This window comes from Sciurus carolinensis, chromosome 2, assembly GCF_902686445.1.
Source record: "Sciurus carolinensis chromosome 2, mSciCar1.2, whole genome shotgun sequence".
Lineage (NCBI taxonomy): Eukaryota > Metazoa > Chordata > Mammalia > Rodentia > Sciuridae > Sciurus > Sciurus carolinensis.
In genome coordinates this window covers 185,703,958-185,723,299 of record NC_062214.1, presented here as the reverse complement: position 1 = coordinate 185,723,299, position 19,342 = coordinate 185,703,958, and the positions used below count along the sequence as shown (strand labels likewise).

Genomic DNA, 19,342 nt, shown 5'->3' with positions numbered 1-19,342 from the left:
ATTGTAGTTAGCAAAGATTTTTGTAGCCGAATTTTTTCCACATTATTTTTTGAAATTGTTTTACATTTTGTTCTCAATTTTTTTTACAAAGTCAGTTCTAAATTCTCATGAAAATCCTGAGGCAGGGGTCATTAACCATAAGAGTTGTTGTTTTAACAAAATGATAGAATCAAAGGTGATAAAAAGACGAGAGATATCTTTTGGCCAATTTTGAATATATTACTAAGGAGATAATATAGTCTATGTAATATTTCAGTATGTTAAATAAAATCTATTGTCATCAAATGTGAAACAAACAATTTTTTATTGCTAATTTTCTCTGTATCATTCCAATTTTGGTGTTTGTGCTGCCAAAGCGTCACAACAAAACACTTTTAAATGATTAAAACAAACACTTAACAAATACTTTATCTTCTTTAAAGGAAATTATTTTGATGACAATTGATAAAACTTCTCTGGTTGATATTTTTTAACCTAAGGAATTTTATTAATTTTTCTTTTTCATTAAATGTTTTTGTAGCAAGTTTTATCTATCTAAAGTAAGTAATTTTGGTGAAATTCCCAATATATTTAATAAAAACATTCAAAATAATGTGACATTTAGGCATTTTAAAATTTCCTTATAATCCTATTGGTATGTTACTTTTACTCTGTTTACTAAACTACTATAATCATTATCATCAATTTTCATGTGTTTTCCTTCTTTTTTTCCCCTAATTCCTTTCAAAGGCAGGGAGTAGTAAGGTAAGTGTTTTATGAAAGAATATTTTCATTCAGATATTTACTCTTCATTCTATTTTGATCTTTATAGTATTTTAAGCTATTGATTTTTCCCCATGAAACAAAAACTACATTTGTCAGTAAATAATTAAAAAATAAAATAGGACAAATCCAACAAAGGAGTTGTATTTTTAGATACAATAAATAGTCATTATTATGAAAGTCTTCATTACGATTATTTAGTTTTACAATAATACTCTAGATAGCTTTAAATTTTCCTTAACTTTCAGAGGTTCATATAAACAAACAGCTATACATATTTATCAGTGAAAGATTAAGTTTATAAGTCTGTTACCTTCATTTAATAAATATTTACTCCTTCACTTAAAATCATTAAAGAAAGGTAAGATAATATTTGTATGTTTAATAAAATGGCTTGGATAAGAAAGACTCTTAGGGTGCTTTTACAGCTACCTTTGGTGAGGTGAAAATGTCCTAAAGAGTTTCTGAAGTGTGGGACAGTGTAGAAATGAATAGTCAAATTTTACAAGTAAGAAAAGTAATACTAGAAAAATTCTGGGAGATAAGGATGAAAATAATAGATTTGAGAGCAGATGGTATAGAGACTCAAATAGTGGGCACCCTGGAATATATTTGATGGCAGGAATTAATTATCTGTGAAATTCTTGAGTTTTAAGCAAGGTAACATGTGCAAAGTATGGTACAACTTTTAAAGAGGCCCACATAGTCCGATGCTATTTTAACAGCAATGAAGCATCCAGATCTAGCCTCATAGCTACCGTAGTATTTTCACTACCAGTCTCTGCATTGAAGGGGACTCAGATTTGACAGCGGCATAGTAGAAAGCACACGATGAAATAAGGTTGGGAGGCCACTAAATATGATGAATAATCTATTGTTCTGGGGATCACTTGTTTCAAAACAAGAAATTAAGTAGAGATATAATTGCTGTCTTGGACATGAACAGCTTTTCAGTTAGAAGTTACTTCCCTATCACAAGCAGGACTCATGCACTTCAGTTGACCATTCATCATGAGTGCTCATAAAGGGATGTTCTAAATGTGTAAAGAAGATTCCTGGTTTCATAGGGAAGGTGACTTCTATAATCCCTTACAATTCTGTTATAGTCATTACCCATTAAGGGAATTAAAATATTTGCTAGCCAATCCCAAATCCAGCATGGTCCTGAGTTATTCATTCTGTTTGTGTGAATCCACTGACTGGGGAAACCTCCTTAAGGGACTCCTTAGACAATTTCTTTCAAAGAAGTTCTAGTGCTACCAGCTCTTTAAGTTGGTTGAGACTTTATTTCCCATTTTAAGAACAAAAATAAGTTTAAATGTTTTGTTTGAAAGTCAGAGTGTACAATGATTAAGAAAAAATAGGAATGTCAAGCTTAAAAGTTTCTAACATAGAACATGTTGAATTCTATTTTTTTCACCTTCTGATTTCCCTCCATTAATGGTGTAACTTGCCTTTTCTTATTATGCACTAATAAAATAATAACAGGCCTTTCATATAATCAGTATAGTTTATCTTCATTAAATTGATTAAGATATTTTATTATCAGAGGTATTTTATGAGTGTTTTAAATTCAAATTCGTGTTGTAATCTTTTCACTTCTTTTAATCTGCTGCTGAAAAGAGGTTCCAGGTAATCTTCTCTTTGTTATGCTCACAAGGCCTGATTTTGTGTTTTCATTATCTTTTATATATACCATTAATGAGCTCAGCTTCTTGGTGTTCTTTACCTCTATTCATAGTTTTCCACATTTTCCCCCTTTGTAATTAATATCCCTGAAATGAGTAGAATTTTTTTTGGTGGGGGGGGGTGGGTACCAGGGATTGAACTCAGGGGCAGTCCACCACTGAGCCACATCCCCAAACCTATTTTGTATTTTATTTAGAGACAAGGGCTCACTGAGTTGCTTAGCACCTCACTTTTGCTGAGGCTGGCTTTGATCTCACAATCCTCCTGCCTCAGCCTCCCACACCGCTAGGATTACAGGCCAGCCACAGCACGCTAGTGATCTCCTTCCTCAAGAAAAACAAAAAAGTTAGGGGTGGGGTGCTGGGGAAGTAACTCAGTGGTAATGCACCTCTGAGTTCAATCCTCATTCTGTAAAAAGAAAAAAAAAATTGTGTACCTGTCACGTAGGGATATTAGATGCATTAGCGTAATATTCCAGGCTTTGTTAAAAATGCACCCATGAAGAAAGTTTTTTGTATGTCAAGCTAACATTTTTACATTTGTTTATAAACAATCTGCTCTTGTGTTAGTATATTATTTACATTATAAAACATATGCCAAAGAAATTAAAATGAATAAAAATTCTAATCATTTTCTTTCCACCTTCCTGAGTTAGAAGGTATCAAGATCTAGAGGGTGCAGTCTAGTGGAACAGAAGTATGGCAAGGTGTAATCTCTCTGGAGGGCAGGTGTGGGAGACCCAGTGAAGGCTGCAAGTGATCTGTGCCTTTCCTCCTTCCATCTCTGTTTCAGGCCCCCAGTGAGCAGGGCCCCTCCACAGCCAGAGAAACTTCAGACAAATAACGTTGGCAAGAAGAAAAGACCCATAGAGGTAAGGAAAACCTGCTCCTTAATGTTACTAAAATGTATCCAGAGTTCCTTTTTATAAAATACCCAAGTCTTTATCATTAGTTTTCATGAAAATAAGTGTATCGAATAACCATTTTTGTTTGGTTTTAAAAATTAACTTGCCAGGCATGGTGGCACATGCCTGGAATCCCAGCTACTCAGGAGGGTCACAAGTTCAAGGCGAGCCTCAGCAACTTAACAAGACCCTGTCTAAAAATAAAAAATAAAAAAGGCTGGGAATGTGACTCAGTGGTTAAGCAGCCCTGGTTCAATCCCTAACATCAAAAAAAAAAATGTATTAATTCTTACTCAAGTCTGAATTTTAGATTAATAGCCTCTATTTCTCTTAATTTTTAAATAAGAACATCCAAACATAAATAACATATGAATGACCTATTGCTTAAAGAAGTGCAGTGTCTTATACTTAGTGCCTTGAATTCATAAGTTGAAGATTAAATATTTACACTACCCCGGGAACCTTTACCCCATGTGATATATTCATTATATAGGGTTCATGAAGTCTGTTTCTCCTAGTGTCCTTCCTTTCATCCAAGAAACCTTCAGCAGTAGTTGAGGAAGAAGAAAGGTCCTCCTGGACATTTCATAATCCCAGCGTCAGCAGCAAATAAGCAAGCTGTGCTACGTGAGCCCTGAGCAAGGCGTGAAGCTGTAGGAAAGGGATTGTTGCAACTCCTTCCCTCACCACCTCCACCCACACCCACCTGGGCAGTGAAAAACGGTAGCACTTTCCCCTGCAGCCTTCTCTGCCAGAACTTTAGCATGAATTGTCAGCGACAACTTTGGATTCTTCAAAGTAGCTGACTTTGACATAATTTGTCCTGAGTTATATATGTGGAGCAAATAATCAGTTAACTATGACTACATATCAAATTCTTCTTTTTGACTAATAAAAATTGAAGTATTCTTTCACATGGAATCTTAAATCTGAAATTCTTGGAATTAGATAACCTTGTGGTTCCATTTTCCTTTTTATAACCCAGAAAAGTATAGACTCTGAAATGTGTTTCATTTGCCCAAAATAGGCTAGAGAAAATATATATAGCTTAATTTTGTGTTCAAAGTTTGTAAAACATCAAAAGCATCCTCCATTTTGACTAGTGCTATATATATCACAGAATATTGGTGAACGGATAAACTTAAGGAAGAGAGTAATTGTATAATGGTTTCATCGTTGTTATAGGACCTTGTGTTGGAGCTTATATTTGGTTATCGAGGCAGAGACTGCAGGAATAATGTACACTATTTAAATGATGGGGATGATATAATTTATCACACTGCATCAGTTGGAATTCTGCACAATGTTGCTACAGGTAGGAAACACTAGTTCTCTTATCTCCCTATACACACTGTTATTAATTTAAACTCTTAACTAGCAGAATTTCTTTGTTTAAACTATAAATAATAATGGAAATATGTGAGAAATGATCCAGAATAAAAAATATTTCATATTGTAGTACTTTGTAGTAATAGAGTATGACGCAGCAGAAAAATATTTTATAAGACTAAGTTCTCATAGATCTCTATTAAAAGTGAAGATTCACTGTACATTAAAATTGTATTTTACAGTGAAGTCATTTGTACCTCTGTTTTCCCATAACCTTATTGTGAGAATGAATGATTTGGATGGTTGTCTTTGATAGTGACTGAAAGCAACACATTGGAGAAGTGACCTCTGGGGTGATTAGTGAGGCCTGAGAAAGCCAAGCAGAACACTACTTGTCTGTGGCTCTACTGATTATTGCTTGTTTGATCCAAGAATGTGAGAAAATATTCCTTGTTGTTTATTTAACTGGGTTGTTGAAGAGCAAATAGAGTTATTATCATTCGAATACGATAAGCCTAATGAAGTTAAGTATTTTAATTGTTTTATTATATATGATTGCAAACTTTATGAAGTGTGAAAGCAAAAACAGGGGCTACCTAATGCAAACATTTGGGGTTTCCTCTGATAGTTTCACTCTGAATGGATAAAGAGTAGATTGATTATATGCATAATAATCTACTCCCCTGGTCAGTATTAATCATTAATATGATATTTCCTTTCTGGTTTACTAAAGAAAAGGATTCACCACAATTACATGCAATTTTCCATTTAAAATAACTTGAGCCATTTAAAAAGTACTACTTAGAAAAAAAATCCTTTTTAATTGAGGTTTCACATATCCTTCAATAGAATGGGGAAGAATAAGATAAGCATGAAAGGAATAAATGTATATATAAACTCATGTTTATACTTTTGATTTTTAGCTTTCTGACTTATAATTAAATACCTTTCTAATGGTGAACTGTTGAAAGAGGGCAGAGGGAAGAGGCACTTGCTTCAGTTCTTAATATTTGGCTTCCAACCAATTTAGGGATACATTGCTGTGTTCATAGTCTAGAAAGTATAGATTTATGAGCTGATATTCCACCAGCTTAGCCAACAGCCCATAATTGTTTAACTGAACCTGCAGCCCTGAAAAGTAAAAGCCACATTTCACTTTGAGAAAAAGTTTAAAGTAATAGTAGGTGTGTTGAAAGTAATCATTGAGTTTTTTGTCTTGTTTTCTTTTGTTTGAGATCCTGGTATTCAGGATCCTCTAATATGGATGCAACCTACTGTTCTGACCTCATGGTCTGCCTGGTCATTTTACTTGTACAAACCTAGTTGTATTGCCTTCTGTGTGGACTACTTTCATAGTCTTTGGAAGTCTCTTCGCTGTCAGTACTGCTAGGTGGATCACGCTAATTACATTTTTATCATCCTAGAATTCCATCTTTTGTTTTTATTGGTGCATTATAATTATACATAATGGTGGTAATTATTATATTATGTACATGCACATAACATAATTTGATCAGTCTCATTCCCCAGTGCCTTCTCTTTTCCTTTCCTCCTCCCTCCCCCATCTACTTGCTCTCCTCTACTGAATTCCCTTCTGTTACTGTTATTTTAATAAGTACATTATAATTATATATGCATGGAATTCATTGTGGTATATTAGTACATGGACATAGCATAATTTGGTGTATTTTATTCCCTAGGACTTTCCCACACTCTTCCTCTTCCCTTTTCTTGATCCCCTTCCTCTACTCTATCGGTCTCCCAATTTGGGGATCACATTCATTCTTTGATCAAAAAACTTCAGTGCCTCTCCACTGGCTGCAGAATAAATATGAAATATTAATACATATGGCCCAAACTATTAAATGGAAAATTACCTCTGGTTTCTGTATGATCCTGGTGAATCTTTTTCTTTAGGAAACCCAAACAAAGATCAGAAGCATTCAAAATCTTCCATAAGTCTAGTCCCTACTTGCCTTTCCAACTAAGATTTCTCATTTTTCTTCTTCATGACCCCCCACCAGCCAAAGGAGTTATTATATATGCATACCCAACACTTTCTGCCTTTATGCTTTTCCTCAGTGTTCCTCTGTTTACATAGAATGCCCCTCCCCACCCACCTGCACATTTGTAGACTCTGAGTCAGTGCAAAAGTGTCATATTCCCATAATGAGAATAAATCTTTTCTATGCTAAATTCCCATAGCATTTTGATCCTTAAATCTTTGGTGGCACTTGGCATCTTCAGTCTTGTATTGTATGGTTGATCCCTTTCGATTTCTATCCTTTTAAAATGTCTGATTCTTTATCCTTTGATAATCTGTACATAGTAAGTACTCAAAAACTATGTGTTGAATAAGCAGATAAGTTAAGAGTAGTTTATAGTGCTAGATAAATGCATTTGGCTGTTTTAGCTTAAAGTTTTTAAACTTAATTCTCAAATTCTTTCTTTATAGGGACTCAGAGTTTTTATCAGGAACATAATGATGATATTCTGTGCCTCACTGTAAATCAGCATCCCAAATTTATCAACATAGTGGCAACTGGCCAAGTAGGTATGTTTCTATATTTTAAAAAGAAACAATATGAAGCATTTTTGTTCAAATAAATTCAACAGCCTAGAAAAAATTAAAATGTAATATAAGTATAGATTGTTCAAAATCTATGTGTATATAGAGCCCACACAAAATTATACCATATGGTTGCTTCTAAGTACCTTTCTCTTACCTTGGTTATCTGAGTTGGTTCAGACAATTTTGAATTTAAAAATCAACTATCATGTAAGTGATTGGAATAGTCAGATTTAATTCTTTATTAGGAATTTCTAATTAGCAACAAAATTTAATTCATTATCATATGAAGCAGAATGAAAATACTTTAAGGAAGAAATGGTAAAAAGGGAGCCAAGAAGTAACTAGTTCAGGGAGGACAGAGGAGAGCTCTGTTTCACAAGGGTTAACCTAGAAAAAAGTGAGAACCCAGTTCAAACGCCTGTAATCCCATCCGCTTGGAGGCTGAGGCAGGAGCCTCAGCAATTTAATGAGGCCCTAAGTAACTCAATGAGACCCTGTCTCTAAATAAAATATGAAAAAAGGGCTGGGGATGTGGCTTAGTGGTTAAGTACTTCTGGGTTCAATCCCAGGTACAAAAAAAAAAAAAAAAGTGAGAACCCAAGTTCATTTCATGTTTGTAAATTCCCACTGCCTTCTCCTTTTCTTTGGTATTAATCTGATTGACTAAGTGTTTTTTGTTTTTTTGCTTTTTGTTTTGCAGTACTAGGGATTGAACCCAGGGGCTCTCTACCACTGAGCTACATGCCCAATCCACTCCCCGCACCCTGCTTTTTTTTTTTTCTTCAAAATAGGATCTCGCTAGGTTGCCCAAGCTGATCTTGAACTTGCAGTCCTCCTACCTCAGCCTCCTGAGTCATTGGTATCACTGTTTACACCTGTGTTGCCTTTTTTCTTTTTTTGTTTGACCTTTGTCAAAAATGTAAAGACCATCAGTTTACAAGCAAAATGATTGAGCATAGCAGATCTATTTGGACATATCTATCTACCAATGGGTGATAATTATGAATACTACATTATAGATTTGATCAGCCATATCTTATAAAGTTCTTAAATAATTGGGTTTGTTGGATCTTAGGGGCTCATGGTTGCTAAGCTAACTTTCTAGCTATATTTTTCTTTTGGAAGAATTATTATGTTGTTTTTTGTTTGTTTGTTTTTGTGGTGCTGGGGATTGAACCCAGGGCCTTGTGCTTGCAAGGCAAGCACTCTACTGACTGAGCTATATCCCCAGCCCTTATGTTTTTAATAATTTTTTTTCATGCAAGTACCAAATTGATCAGTCAGAAGCTTGTTCTCTGGGTTTCCTGGTTCTATAGTTATGCCCTATGGAACTCTTCTCTTCTTCCTTCTGTGCAGTTTTCTACTTTTAAAGGAAATTAGATGATTACATTACCCACAAAATATTCTGCTCTTTGTATAGGAACATATATGTCTACTCCCATTTGCACTAAGTTCTTTGAAAGTGATGTCTTTGCTCACTCTGTAGGAATAAGGCCTATCTCCTGAAAGAATAGAGACGTATACCTGGCTTCATATCTCTTGGCACATGGTTATTGCTCTGCTAATTGTTATTGAGTAAATGTATTTATTCAATAAACTTATTAAGCACCTACCATGTACAAGGTATTGTTCTAGGTGCTGGGGAAACAAGCAGCTTATAAAAAGACAAAATCCCTGTATTAATGGAATTTACATTTTCTGAATAGAATTCTAGAAGATATGGTTCTTTGTGTGCTAATTCTTCCTTTCTTCCTCCTGCTCTCCTTTTGTTAAGCGCCTTTTCTCATATTAGTGCCATAGTTCTCTTTTAGTTAAGAATTGTTGGGGCTGGCATATAGCTGGGGCTGGGGATATAGCTCAGTTGGTAAAGTGCTTGCCTTACAAGCACAGGGCCCTGGGTTCAATCCCCAGCACCGAAAAAAAAAAAGAATTGTCATAATCACAGATTAATCTTTCATAATTTTGGCCCCTTTCTCTACTTCCTTCCCATTATTTTGAAAGGCAACAATGTAGGGAATGTGGAATAGCTGATCATCTCCCCTCTCTTTCCTAATCAAACTATGCAGTGCAGAGGTGAATTTTAGATCATATATGTAGCCCTACACCTTGTCTCACTTGTAACTTTTTACAAAATGGATAACAAAAATGCTTCACTGGTGACTAAGTGTAAGAGGGACTCAAGGGAAGAACAAAGAATGGAGAGGATGTTTTTTCTTAAAGGGAACTAGCAGGTAGTTACTTTGTTGCCAAGCTTATTAATACTCACAAGGCACAAAGCCACCCTTTAAATTGTTGTTTTAAAAAAAATCATATGGCCCATAAAGAAATTTAAATATTTATTTTGTGGTATGTTAGCCCATTACATTTAGACTTTTTTCTCGACTAGAATCTTAAATCTCAGGGCCAAATGTATGTTTTTATCCATTATATACTTGAACCCATCACTATTTTACACCTAATGTGATAGTCTAACCTCTCCCTAGAAAGCTCATTTATAAAAATAGTTCTTCACATAGAATGGAAATATGTCTCTCTAATTGCTACTTATTGGTCCTCATTTTGGAGGTACGTAGAACCTCCAAATGTCCACTTTGGACATCTTCCAGCTACATTCCATGCGACAAGGTGTACATGAGAACAATGGGATTGCTTTCCATATGAGAGCCTCCCTCTCCATTTGGGGATTTGAAATCATAAAATTATCTACTAAGTGGTCCCGAATCTACTTCTGAGTCTTCCTAAGCCTTTTCTCAAAGTATATCCTCCTAATGGTAGATTGAACAACCAATGCTTGTATCCCTGAGGAATTCATTAGTGAGAGTGGATAGAATTTGGTGATTCCAAGATGGGCTAATCACATGCCTTGGTCAGTTTGGGCTACCATAGCATATACTATACATTGAGTAGCTTAAAGATACACATTTATTTTTCACAGTTCTGGCAACTGCAAGTCTAAGAGCAGGGTGCTAGCATGGTTGGGTTATAGTGAGGACCCTCATCCTGGTTTACAGATGACCTTTATTTTCACTATATCATTTCATGGCAGAAAGATTATCTTTCTCCTGTCTCTTCTTATAAGGATACCGGTCTCATTATAAGACCTCCAGCCTTGTGACAAAATCACCTCCCAGAGACCCCCACCTCCTAATACTATCACATTTAAGATTAGGGTGTCAGTATATGAATTTTGGAGGTGCACAAACATTCAATCCATAGCAGAACACATGAGTTTCCATGGCTCCTTTTGGTGTGGGATGGAACAGGGGATGAAAAGAGAATTGGAGAGGCTGGGGTTGTATCTCAGTGGTAGAGCACTTGCCTCGCACATGTGAGGTACTGGGTTCGATCCTCATCACCACATAAAAATAAATAAATAAAATAAAGGTATTGTGTCCACCTACAGCTAAAAATACTTAAAGAGAGAGAGAGAGAGAGAGAGAATTGGACAGGTTGTCTTATACTGCCCCAGACTCCAAGAATTCTTAAATTTTTACCAGGCCTTCTAGGTCTTACATTCTCAAGATAAGAGAATAGAACAATACCTCATTTGATAATTTTCATTTTGATTGGTAACTAAAATATATAGGCTGTGATGTTTCTGCATTCATCTGTACTCTCGTCACAGACCCTTGTAGATATTTAAAGAGAAGCCTGATCTCCAAGCCAAACACTCCCAGTCTTTTTTTATTAAATTTTATTTATCATTCTTACAGAATATACAAAACACACAAATAACTTAATCTAACAAACCATATATGTATTTTCCATAGGAAGGCAGAAAGAGAAGACAAAAAAATATCATGAATCTTCAGAACTTATGAATGAACTAAACAGTTTCCCTCCAAAACCTAGCTATTTGCAATTCCCAAATTCATTTTATGAGCTCTATCAAAATTTTACCAAACCACATGTAAAATCAGCAAGTCAAGATCTCCTCCTTGATATACATAACACTTCCCCAATTGGTACAGTGGTCACAGACTTAGAAAGTTCTACAGGACTCTGGCCTACAATTTCCCAGGTTACTCTTGGTGAAGAGGCAAAGGCATATGTATATTATCATGGCTTCATCATACTTTTCCTTTTGATATTAGTATGTCTTGCTTTATACATACTATGAAGATATCAAATAAAATCCTTTTAATAAAGTTTCTATTTCTTCATAGAAACGTTTCTTATTTCAGGGTTTCCTTCCAGACATTTTCAAGGTAATTGGCTTACTACAGTATGACATTCACCAAAGATGATGTTAAAACTCTACTAGTGAGTAGTTGTCTCAACCACTCATATAAGCATATTTGATGGAAAGGCTGTCTACACTTGGGATTACCACACATTGATCAGGAATGGTACCATCAAGTTGATAGGCCTAACAAATTCCACAATCCATAGTAAAATCAGATTTTTCCAGGAAAATCAATATCTAAAACATCTTTAAAATTTTGTAATAGTCTGTTTTCTGGATCCCACAAATGTAGGTTCCTGCTCAGCTTAATTCCCAGGGGTTTTACCACATGGTCAGCTCCAAAAAGCATCAGGAAGCATAGTAGGATGGATGCCTGGAGTCTACCTCTATTATTTATAGAAGCATTAATTCTGTGTGCTGTTGCACTCCCTGTAGGTTTTTCTGACTCAAGGACCTAGGTCTTCCACATCAGTTTCATCCATAACATCCCAGAATACTTTCAGTGATTCTAATGCTGCAAAAAAACTGACTGTGAATGCTTACTAAGGAGCCCTGTGGTATCCAGGAAACTTAAAAATGGAACAGGAAAATCCACAAAACAGTCTGGTGATTCTGGGGAATACTTTGTGTTCAACTTAACAGTGATTAGACGCTCTCTACCAGAAGTTTTAACTTGATGGTATTGAAGCAAGTATCCACATATACAAGTTTATCCCAACCCAGAGTTCTTCAGTAAGACCTGAGTAGACCTGGGGAGGAGGAGGTAGTGCATATAACTCTTGTCTGTTCTTTAAAGCAACTTCCAAAACCATCTTTGACTCTATCATAAAACTCATATGATCAAGCAGAGTGCTGATTCTCCGTTGGACCATTTGATGGTATCCATTAAGTATAGTTTTCAACTGCCAACTGCATAGTAATCTTGCGTTCTTTACTTCTAAATCTTCTGGCAACAATATTCTAAGGTGCAAGTCTTTTCCCTGAGCAGAAACAAATCCCTCATACAGTTTCACCCAGTTCTGGGACAGAAGCAGCAGGAATTCCACTCCCAGTCTTTTAATCATTCTTCCTATGGCATAGTTTCAAGTCCTTTCACCATTTGGTGGTTATCAGAGTGTGTTTAGAACTAAAACCAGTATTTTCTGTGTGGTCTGCTCAACACACTTTCTTCTCTTTTCCTTCCTATTCCAGATGAAGATATTAATGGCATATGTTATCAATATGAAATCATTATTTCACATAGAGATAAGGCCTGATTAATGTAAAAAACAATCACCTAGCGTCAATGGATTCTAAAATTTTTACTCCTTTTTCCCTTGGTAAAGACTGTTACTTTTTTTATGTGATGCTGAGGATCGAACCCAGTGCCCTCAGGCATGCTAGGCATGGGCTCTACCACTGAGCTACAACCCCAGCCCTAAAGACTGCTAGTACTTTTTAAAGTTTCATTAACAGGTATTTTCACCACAAATGCAATGAGTATAGGCTTTCACGTTTTCTTTCTTGGCAAACTTTAACTCATAGAGAAAATCTTCAGTTAAAAAAAAAACAAAACTTTTTTCTTGAATAATATGGTAATCTTTGCTATCATGTCCCTCAGAAGATTTAGATTGCATTTTTCCCTGTAGGCAGAGATGCATTAAAATTCAAAAGGCCCATTAAGTGGTGCATTTTATAAACCAAAATAAGTGTCAGCAAATTAAATCATATAAATATTTTTAAGTTATAATTAAAATTTCATGTAAGTTATTAAGTATGAAAAAAAGTTTTTATCCAAAGAAAGATTGAAAGGTTATACATAGAATATTAATATGTGCATATAATTGAAATGGGTGCCTTCTCTGTTTACTCAATGTAATAAAATTGATTTCATATAATATTAAGTTATCTTAAAAATATTTATGATAATTGGGTTTTGCAGATTTTAAGGTTAATATTTGTGTTATTTATGGGTAATAACTTTTCTGTTTTTTCTTTATAGGTGATTCAGCAGATATGTCAGGTAAGGAAAATTGAACATTTTCAGTTTTACTTATATTATTTGGTAATGATAGCCCAAATTTTTATAAATAAGATACCTGAGTGAATATCATTACTTGCATCAAGTATCTTATTACTCTACAAAAAGTTTGTAAATTATTTTAATGATGAATACACCAGTTTAACATCATGACACTGAGCTCAGTCTGCAATAAAAGTGTTTTTTAATCTGTTCTAATTAGTTATAAATGACAGCAAAATGCATTTCAATTCATTGTACATGAATGGAGCACAACTATTCATTTTTCTGGTTGTGCATGATGTAATCACACTATTTGTGCCATCACACAAAGTACCTAGGGTGATGATGTCAATCGCATTCCACTATCTTTCCCACTCCCCTGCTTCCTTCCCTCCCCTCACTTCCCTCTGCCCAATCCAAAGTTCCTCCATTCATCCCCACACCAATTATAGATCAGCATCCACATATCAGAGAAAACATTTGGCCTCTGTTTTTTGGGGGGATTGGCTTATTTTGCTTAGCATGGTAATCTCCAACTCACCTGCAAATGCCAGGATTTTATTCTCCTTTAAGGCTGAGTAATATTCCATTATGTATATATACCACATTTCTTGATCCATTCATCTATTGAAGGGCATCTAGGTTGGTTCCATAGCTTAGCTATGCACTAATATTTTTTAAAAATGAATGTTTTGGGCTGGGGAGATAGCTCAGTCGGTAGAGTGCTTACCTTGCAAGCACAAGGCCCTGGGTTCAATCCCCAGCACCACAAAAAAAAAAAAAAAAAAAAGTTTTGACCTTTTTAGTATGCATGGAACTAATCTAAGTACTTTACTTAGATTACCTCATTTAATCATCACAAGAATTCTTCATAGTAGTTCCTAACTTGGTAACATTAGAAGTTTGGGAAAAGTGGAGGTGGGAGGGCCTGGTATAGCTCAGTGGTAGAGTGCATCCTTAGCAGATGTGAAGTCCTGGGTTCAATCCCTAGCACCAAAAAAAAAAAAAAAAAAAAAAAAAAAAAAAAAAGAAAGGAAAAGTGGAGGTGGGATCAAAACTTAATCTTATATATAAATAAATTGTATTGACTGTGAATAAAATCAGATTTTTATATACTATCTCAATTGTACACATTAGATCAACAGATCATTTAAAGATTTAAAACAACTATATTATTGATTTTGGCTTTATGAATTAACGAAAATGATCAGCTTAACAATGTGTAGCCATTTTCTTTAGCTATTATAATGACTAATCCTTTCCAACTATATTTTAAAGTTTATGCAATATAATATGAATTAGCAGTTTGATGAGAATCACTTCCCAAAGACTTATATCTGTTTCCTTCCCTCCATCAGGGCAGAGTATGATTTTGTGATTTGACAAATCAACTAATAGTTTATTCAAATCAACAGGTGATGTCACTGCTCACTTGGTTTCACTGGGGAGCAGGGTTTGGCCATCCATAGCCCATGGACTTTATTTGGGCCACCACCTGCTTTTGTATAGCCCAGTTTTTACTAACTTAAGAGTACTTGGGGAAAATCAAAATAATACTATTTCATGACACATGAAAATTATACGAAATTCTGATTTCTATATCTGTAAACTAAACTTGATTAGGTACAGCCGTGCTCACTTAACAGATCATCTGTGGTGGTTTGTGTGCTATTAATGGCAGAGTTGGGTAGTTGCAACAGAGACTGAAAGCGACACTCCCATCACTTTGCACTGCTGCTTGCACACTGTAAGTTACAGTGACACAATTATAACTTCACAGGTTTTAAGTACCATATATATATATGTATCTGTACTCTTTTACTTTTTTTTTAACCAGTGCATCTCTATAATGTCAAAACAGGATGGGGGAAGAAAAGCGGACTTTGAATGTTATACTTTTTTTTTTTTTTCTTTTTTTGCAGTGCTGGGGATTGAACCCACAGCCTTGTGCTTGTAAGGCAAGCACTCTACCAACTGATCTATCTCCCCAGCCCTGAATGTTATACTTTTAAAGCACAGTGAAGTGTGGATTTGATATTCTCAAGTGAGATGGTAAAAGTTGTGTTTATTATGGAATGACACTATAGTTGTGCTAAAAGAATGTTATATAGCCACACATGGTGGCACATGCCCTGTAATCCCAGCAACTTGGGAGGCTGAGGCAGAGGGATTGAAAGTTCAAGGCCAACCTCAGCAACTTAGTGAGGCCCTGTCTCAAAATAAAAATAAATTTAAAAGGACTGGGGATGTGGAGCAGTGGTTAAATGCCTGTGAGTTAGATTCCCCAGTAACAAAATAATAATAATAATGCATCAACACTTTTTTCTGGTGCTAGGGACCAGAGTCAGGACCTTGTGCATTGTTAAGCATACACTGTTTCACTGAGCTACATCCCCAAACCCTATGTCAGTATTTTATCACTAAATTATTTTGAGTGGTTTCCTTTAGCTCTTGATAGTTTGACAGATGCTGTAAGTACTTCCAGTCACATTCAAAATGCCAACTCTAAAGAGACATAAGAGTTACTTAGCCTCTATAAATAGCATCCATGGAACTAAAAGAAATTATTTTCAAAGAAGATAAGGAAACATTTTAGTACAACCTTAAGTAGTTCTGAGATGTAGTACAACTGATGATAAAAATATGTGTGAAGCAGCAGAAGGGATAGTTGGATAAATTCATAAAGCTTGTATGATTACTTGCTTTATTCCCAGCAGGTAGTTTGTGAGAAATATTTCTTTTTTTTTAAATAAACATTTATTTCATTTATATATGCTATGAATGGATTTACTATAAGACAAGAACTTCAAATTTAAAGGCAGGAGTCCTGAGTTGAAATTCAGACACAATTATTAATGTGTTATATTATTTATATTTAGTTCTCACAATTGTGACCTGAGAAAGAACTGTCTGGATTAAATCATTCTGTTTTTGTGCATGTGTTTCTTTTGCGGTACATGCTATGATTTCTGACTATGTAGTCTGAGGGCTGTTTGTGTTCTATCAATGTTTCAAAAGCCATTGAGAAAAAAACAAACAAATCTCTAATAATTGTGGTCAGAGACCTTAACAGGTAGAAGGGCATAAATCTGGGGTAGTTGGCCTTCTTGGTGTCCATAAAACAGTACCATATAGATGGTTTCTTGGTCCTGCCTTCTTATTAAAGTCATCTGTAATAATAAGATGAAACATGGATCATAAGTTCACAGTTAGTTGCTAAGATTTAGAAGTCATTTTCAAGGATGTATTTAATATAATTACACTTCAATTCAATATAGTAATATTGTCTAAAACCTCTATTTTATATAACTAAATAATTGTATTATAACACTATGCAAAAGCAAATACTAAGCTTTCATCAGAAAATATTCTTGATTGAAAGAAAAAAATAGGATAATTTTTTCAAACAACTGTGAAACTACAATCTGGTATTAATTTATGATGCTTCTGTATTTTCTTCAGATATCAGTAATCTTTTTTTTTAACTTATATTTTTTATTAACTTTTTTGACAGTGATAAATATTTTTAAAAAGATTTTTATATACGTATATAGGGTAATAATGTCTGTCTCAATCTACCGTCCTTCCCATCCCCACCTGCCCCAACCCTCCCCTCACTCCCCTCTGGTACCATCCAGAGTTCCTTTGTTCTTCCCTACCACCCCCCACTAGGCTCAGCATCTGCTTATCAGAGAAAACATTTGGGCTTTGTTTATTTTGGATTGGCTTATTTCACTTAGCATGATCTTCTCCAGTTCTATCTATTTACCTACAAATGCCATAATTTCATTCTTCTTTAAGGCTATATAATATTCCACTATGTGTATGTACCACATTTTGTGAAAAATATTTGTCATCTGTTACTAAACATGAATTTTGTGATTGTCAACAGTTGATTTTATTTGCTGTCAGACTTAATTATCAGTTTCATGAATTTAGATAATTTTAAAAAAGAATTTAACCTTTATTTATTACTGTTTTTTTAATGTGGTGCTGAGGATCGAACCCGGTGCCTCCCCCGTGCTAGGCAAGTGCTCTACCACTGAGCTACAACCCAGCCCCAAATTTAGGTTATTAATAGAAGCTGTGTATCCCAATTTGCCCTACCACTTGCAGTTTAAGTGAGTTAGCAATGGTAAAGTTTTATTGCAAATTTTCTAACTTTTGGCTTCAAGACAAATTTTTCTCAATGAGAAGAACTGCCCTCAACCACAATTATTAACCACTCAGTGGCTTTGGAATACTGTGTGTGTGTGTGTGTGTGTGTGTGTGTGTGTGTGTGTGTGTGAGAGAGAGAGAGAGAGAGAGAGGGGGAGAGAGAGACTTGATACTGTTTCTTAATGAACTCAACTTGAATTAAAAGGTAAAAATATGTTATTTGTGAAACTCCCTTAAAGTCATTTGATGACAACTGACATTTGAATCTCAGGTTCTTTTGAACTGCACAATACTCATCTCATGTTGTCAGAAATTAAAGAAGTGGGATCCCATTCAATTCAAATTCGCAGCAGGTATATTTTTTGGACTCAAAACTACAGTTCCAGCAGAATTTTTCAGATTTTGATGCAAGTATAAAGAAAATTTCTGCATTTCAAAAAACCATGTAACTATATACTTAAGGAACTTCCACATAATCTTTAAAGTTGTTATTCTGCAATGTAATACATGTGAAAGGCAAATATCAAGACAGACTTAACAGAAATTTCTAAATGTCTTCTAAGCAATTAATACTCTCAATGAAAGTCATATTATGGATGGATATTAAGTATTCAGCACTATCTGTTAAACCTTGTAGAAAAAGACATTTTCAAAGTTGAAATGTGTAAAATCTTATAGATGAACATTAACAGAAGAACATTTGCAATCAGTTTTGATTATAGAGAACTCTACCTTGGAACCTCAAATAAATTAAATGTTATCATCTTCCTAATAATTTTATTCTTATTAGACCTGAATTATTGAAAGTATAACTCAATTAATTTCCCCAAGAAAAATTTTGTGGAAATTTGTTCTCTCATTACATGAGAACCTGCATGGTACTTCAGTTCTGTCTCTTATCTGACTTTCTGTTGAAAAAGTCTGCTGACCACTGCTCCAGAGGGAGACAGAGACTATAACAAGTAAAAATAACTTGATGACTTGGGATGACAGTAAACAGAAAAACATTTGTCATCTGTTACTAAACGTGAATTTTTGTGATTCTCAATAGTTGATTTTATTTGCCATCATATGTTTAATATTTCTCATTGGCAATATTTATCATTTAAAAGGTTTAAAGTTTAAAAATGTTTAATATTTATCATGTAGATAATGATATGTGATGTATATCTATATTTTAGATTTAAGCCATCTAACATGCGTTATTAAAGTCAGTTCATCTATGCCCTAGGTAAACTTTGACTTTTAATGAATGAAAAACATGCTTAGCCTAGTACTTAAATTATTATAATAAAATTTTGAACAACCTATTATTGGCAAACTTTTATATCTAGTTCCCTGTAGTTTTGATATTTTACTGTTACATAAACCTTTTTATAGTGATACTCAAGTTTAAATCTGATTTAATAAATTTTAACTGCTTTCTTGAAGAATTATCTAATTTAATGTACCATTGTGTTCAGTAAGTAGATAGTATAAAATATTATCAGTTTAAGATACCAGAATTTCTGCATCAAATATTTAAGATAGCTTGTCTTAATGTTTTTCTCCTTTTACAATACTTATGTATAATTTGAGGAAAAAATGCACTTGAGTATTTTGATTGTTTTATTCAAAGTACATGCACTCTGAGAATGAATTAGCTTCTGAATTGACTTACCTATTCATTTTTATAGGGCACAGTTCAGGGAAAAATAATAATACGAAGCTCTGGTATTTAATTCATAGAATACAGAGGAT

The 19,342-nt window shown here is 34.5% G+C and overlaps 1 protein-coding gene across 1 annotated transcript in view; it reads left to right on the top strand.

Moving 5' to 3' along the window:
• Eml5 (EMAP like 5) overlaps positions 1-19,342 on the top strand; it is a 149,185-nt gene that overhangs the window by 115,340 nt on the left and 14,503 nt on the right. The window contains 7 exon segments of the mRNA XM_047538900.1: positions 730-744; positions 2,386-2,394; positions 3,244-3,322; positions 4,541-4,670; positions 7,140-7,238; positions 11,441-11,464; positions 13,424-13,444. Coding sequence (XP_047394856.1) covers positions 730-744; positions 2,386-2,394; positions 3,244-3,322; positions 4,541-4,670; positions 7,140-7,238; positions 11,441-11,464; positions 13,424-13,444 — 377 coding nt within the window.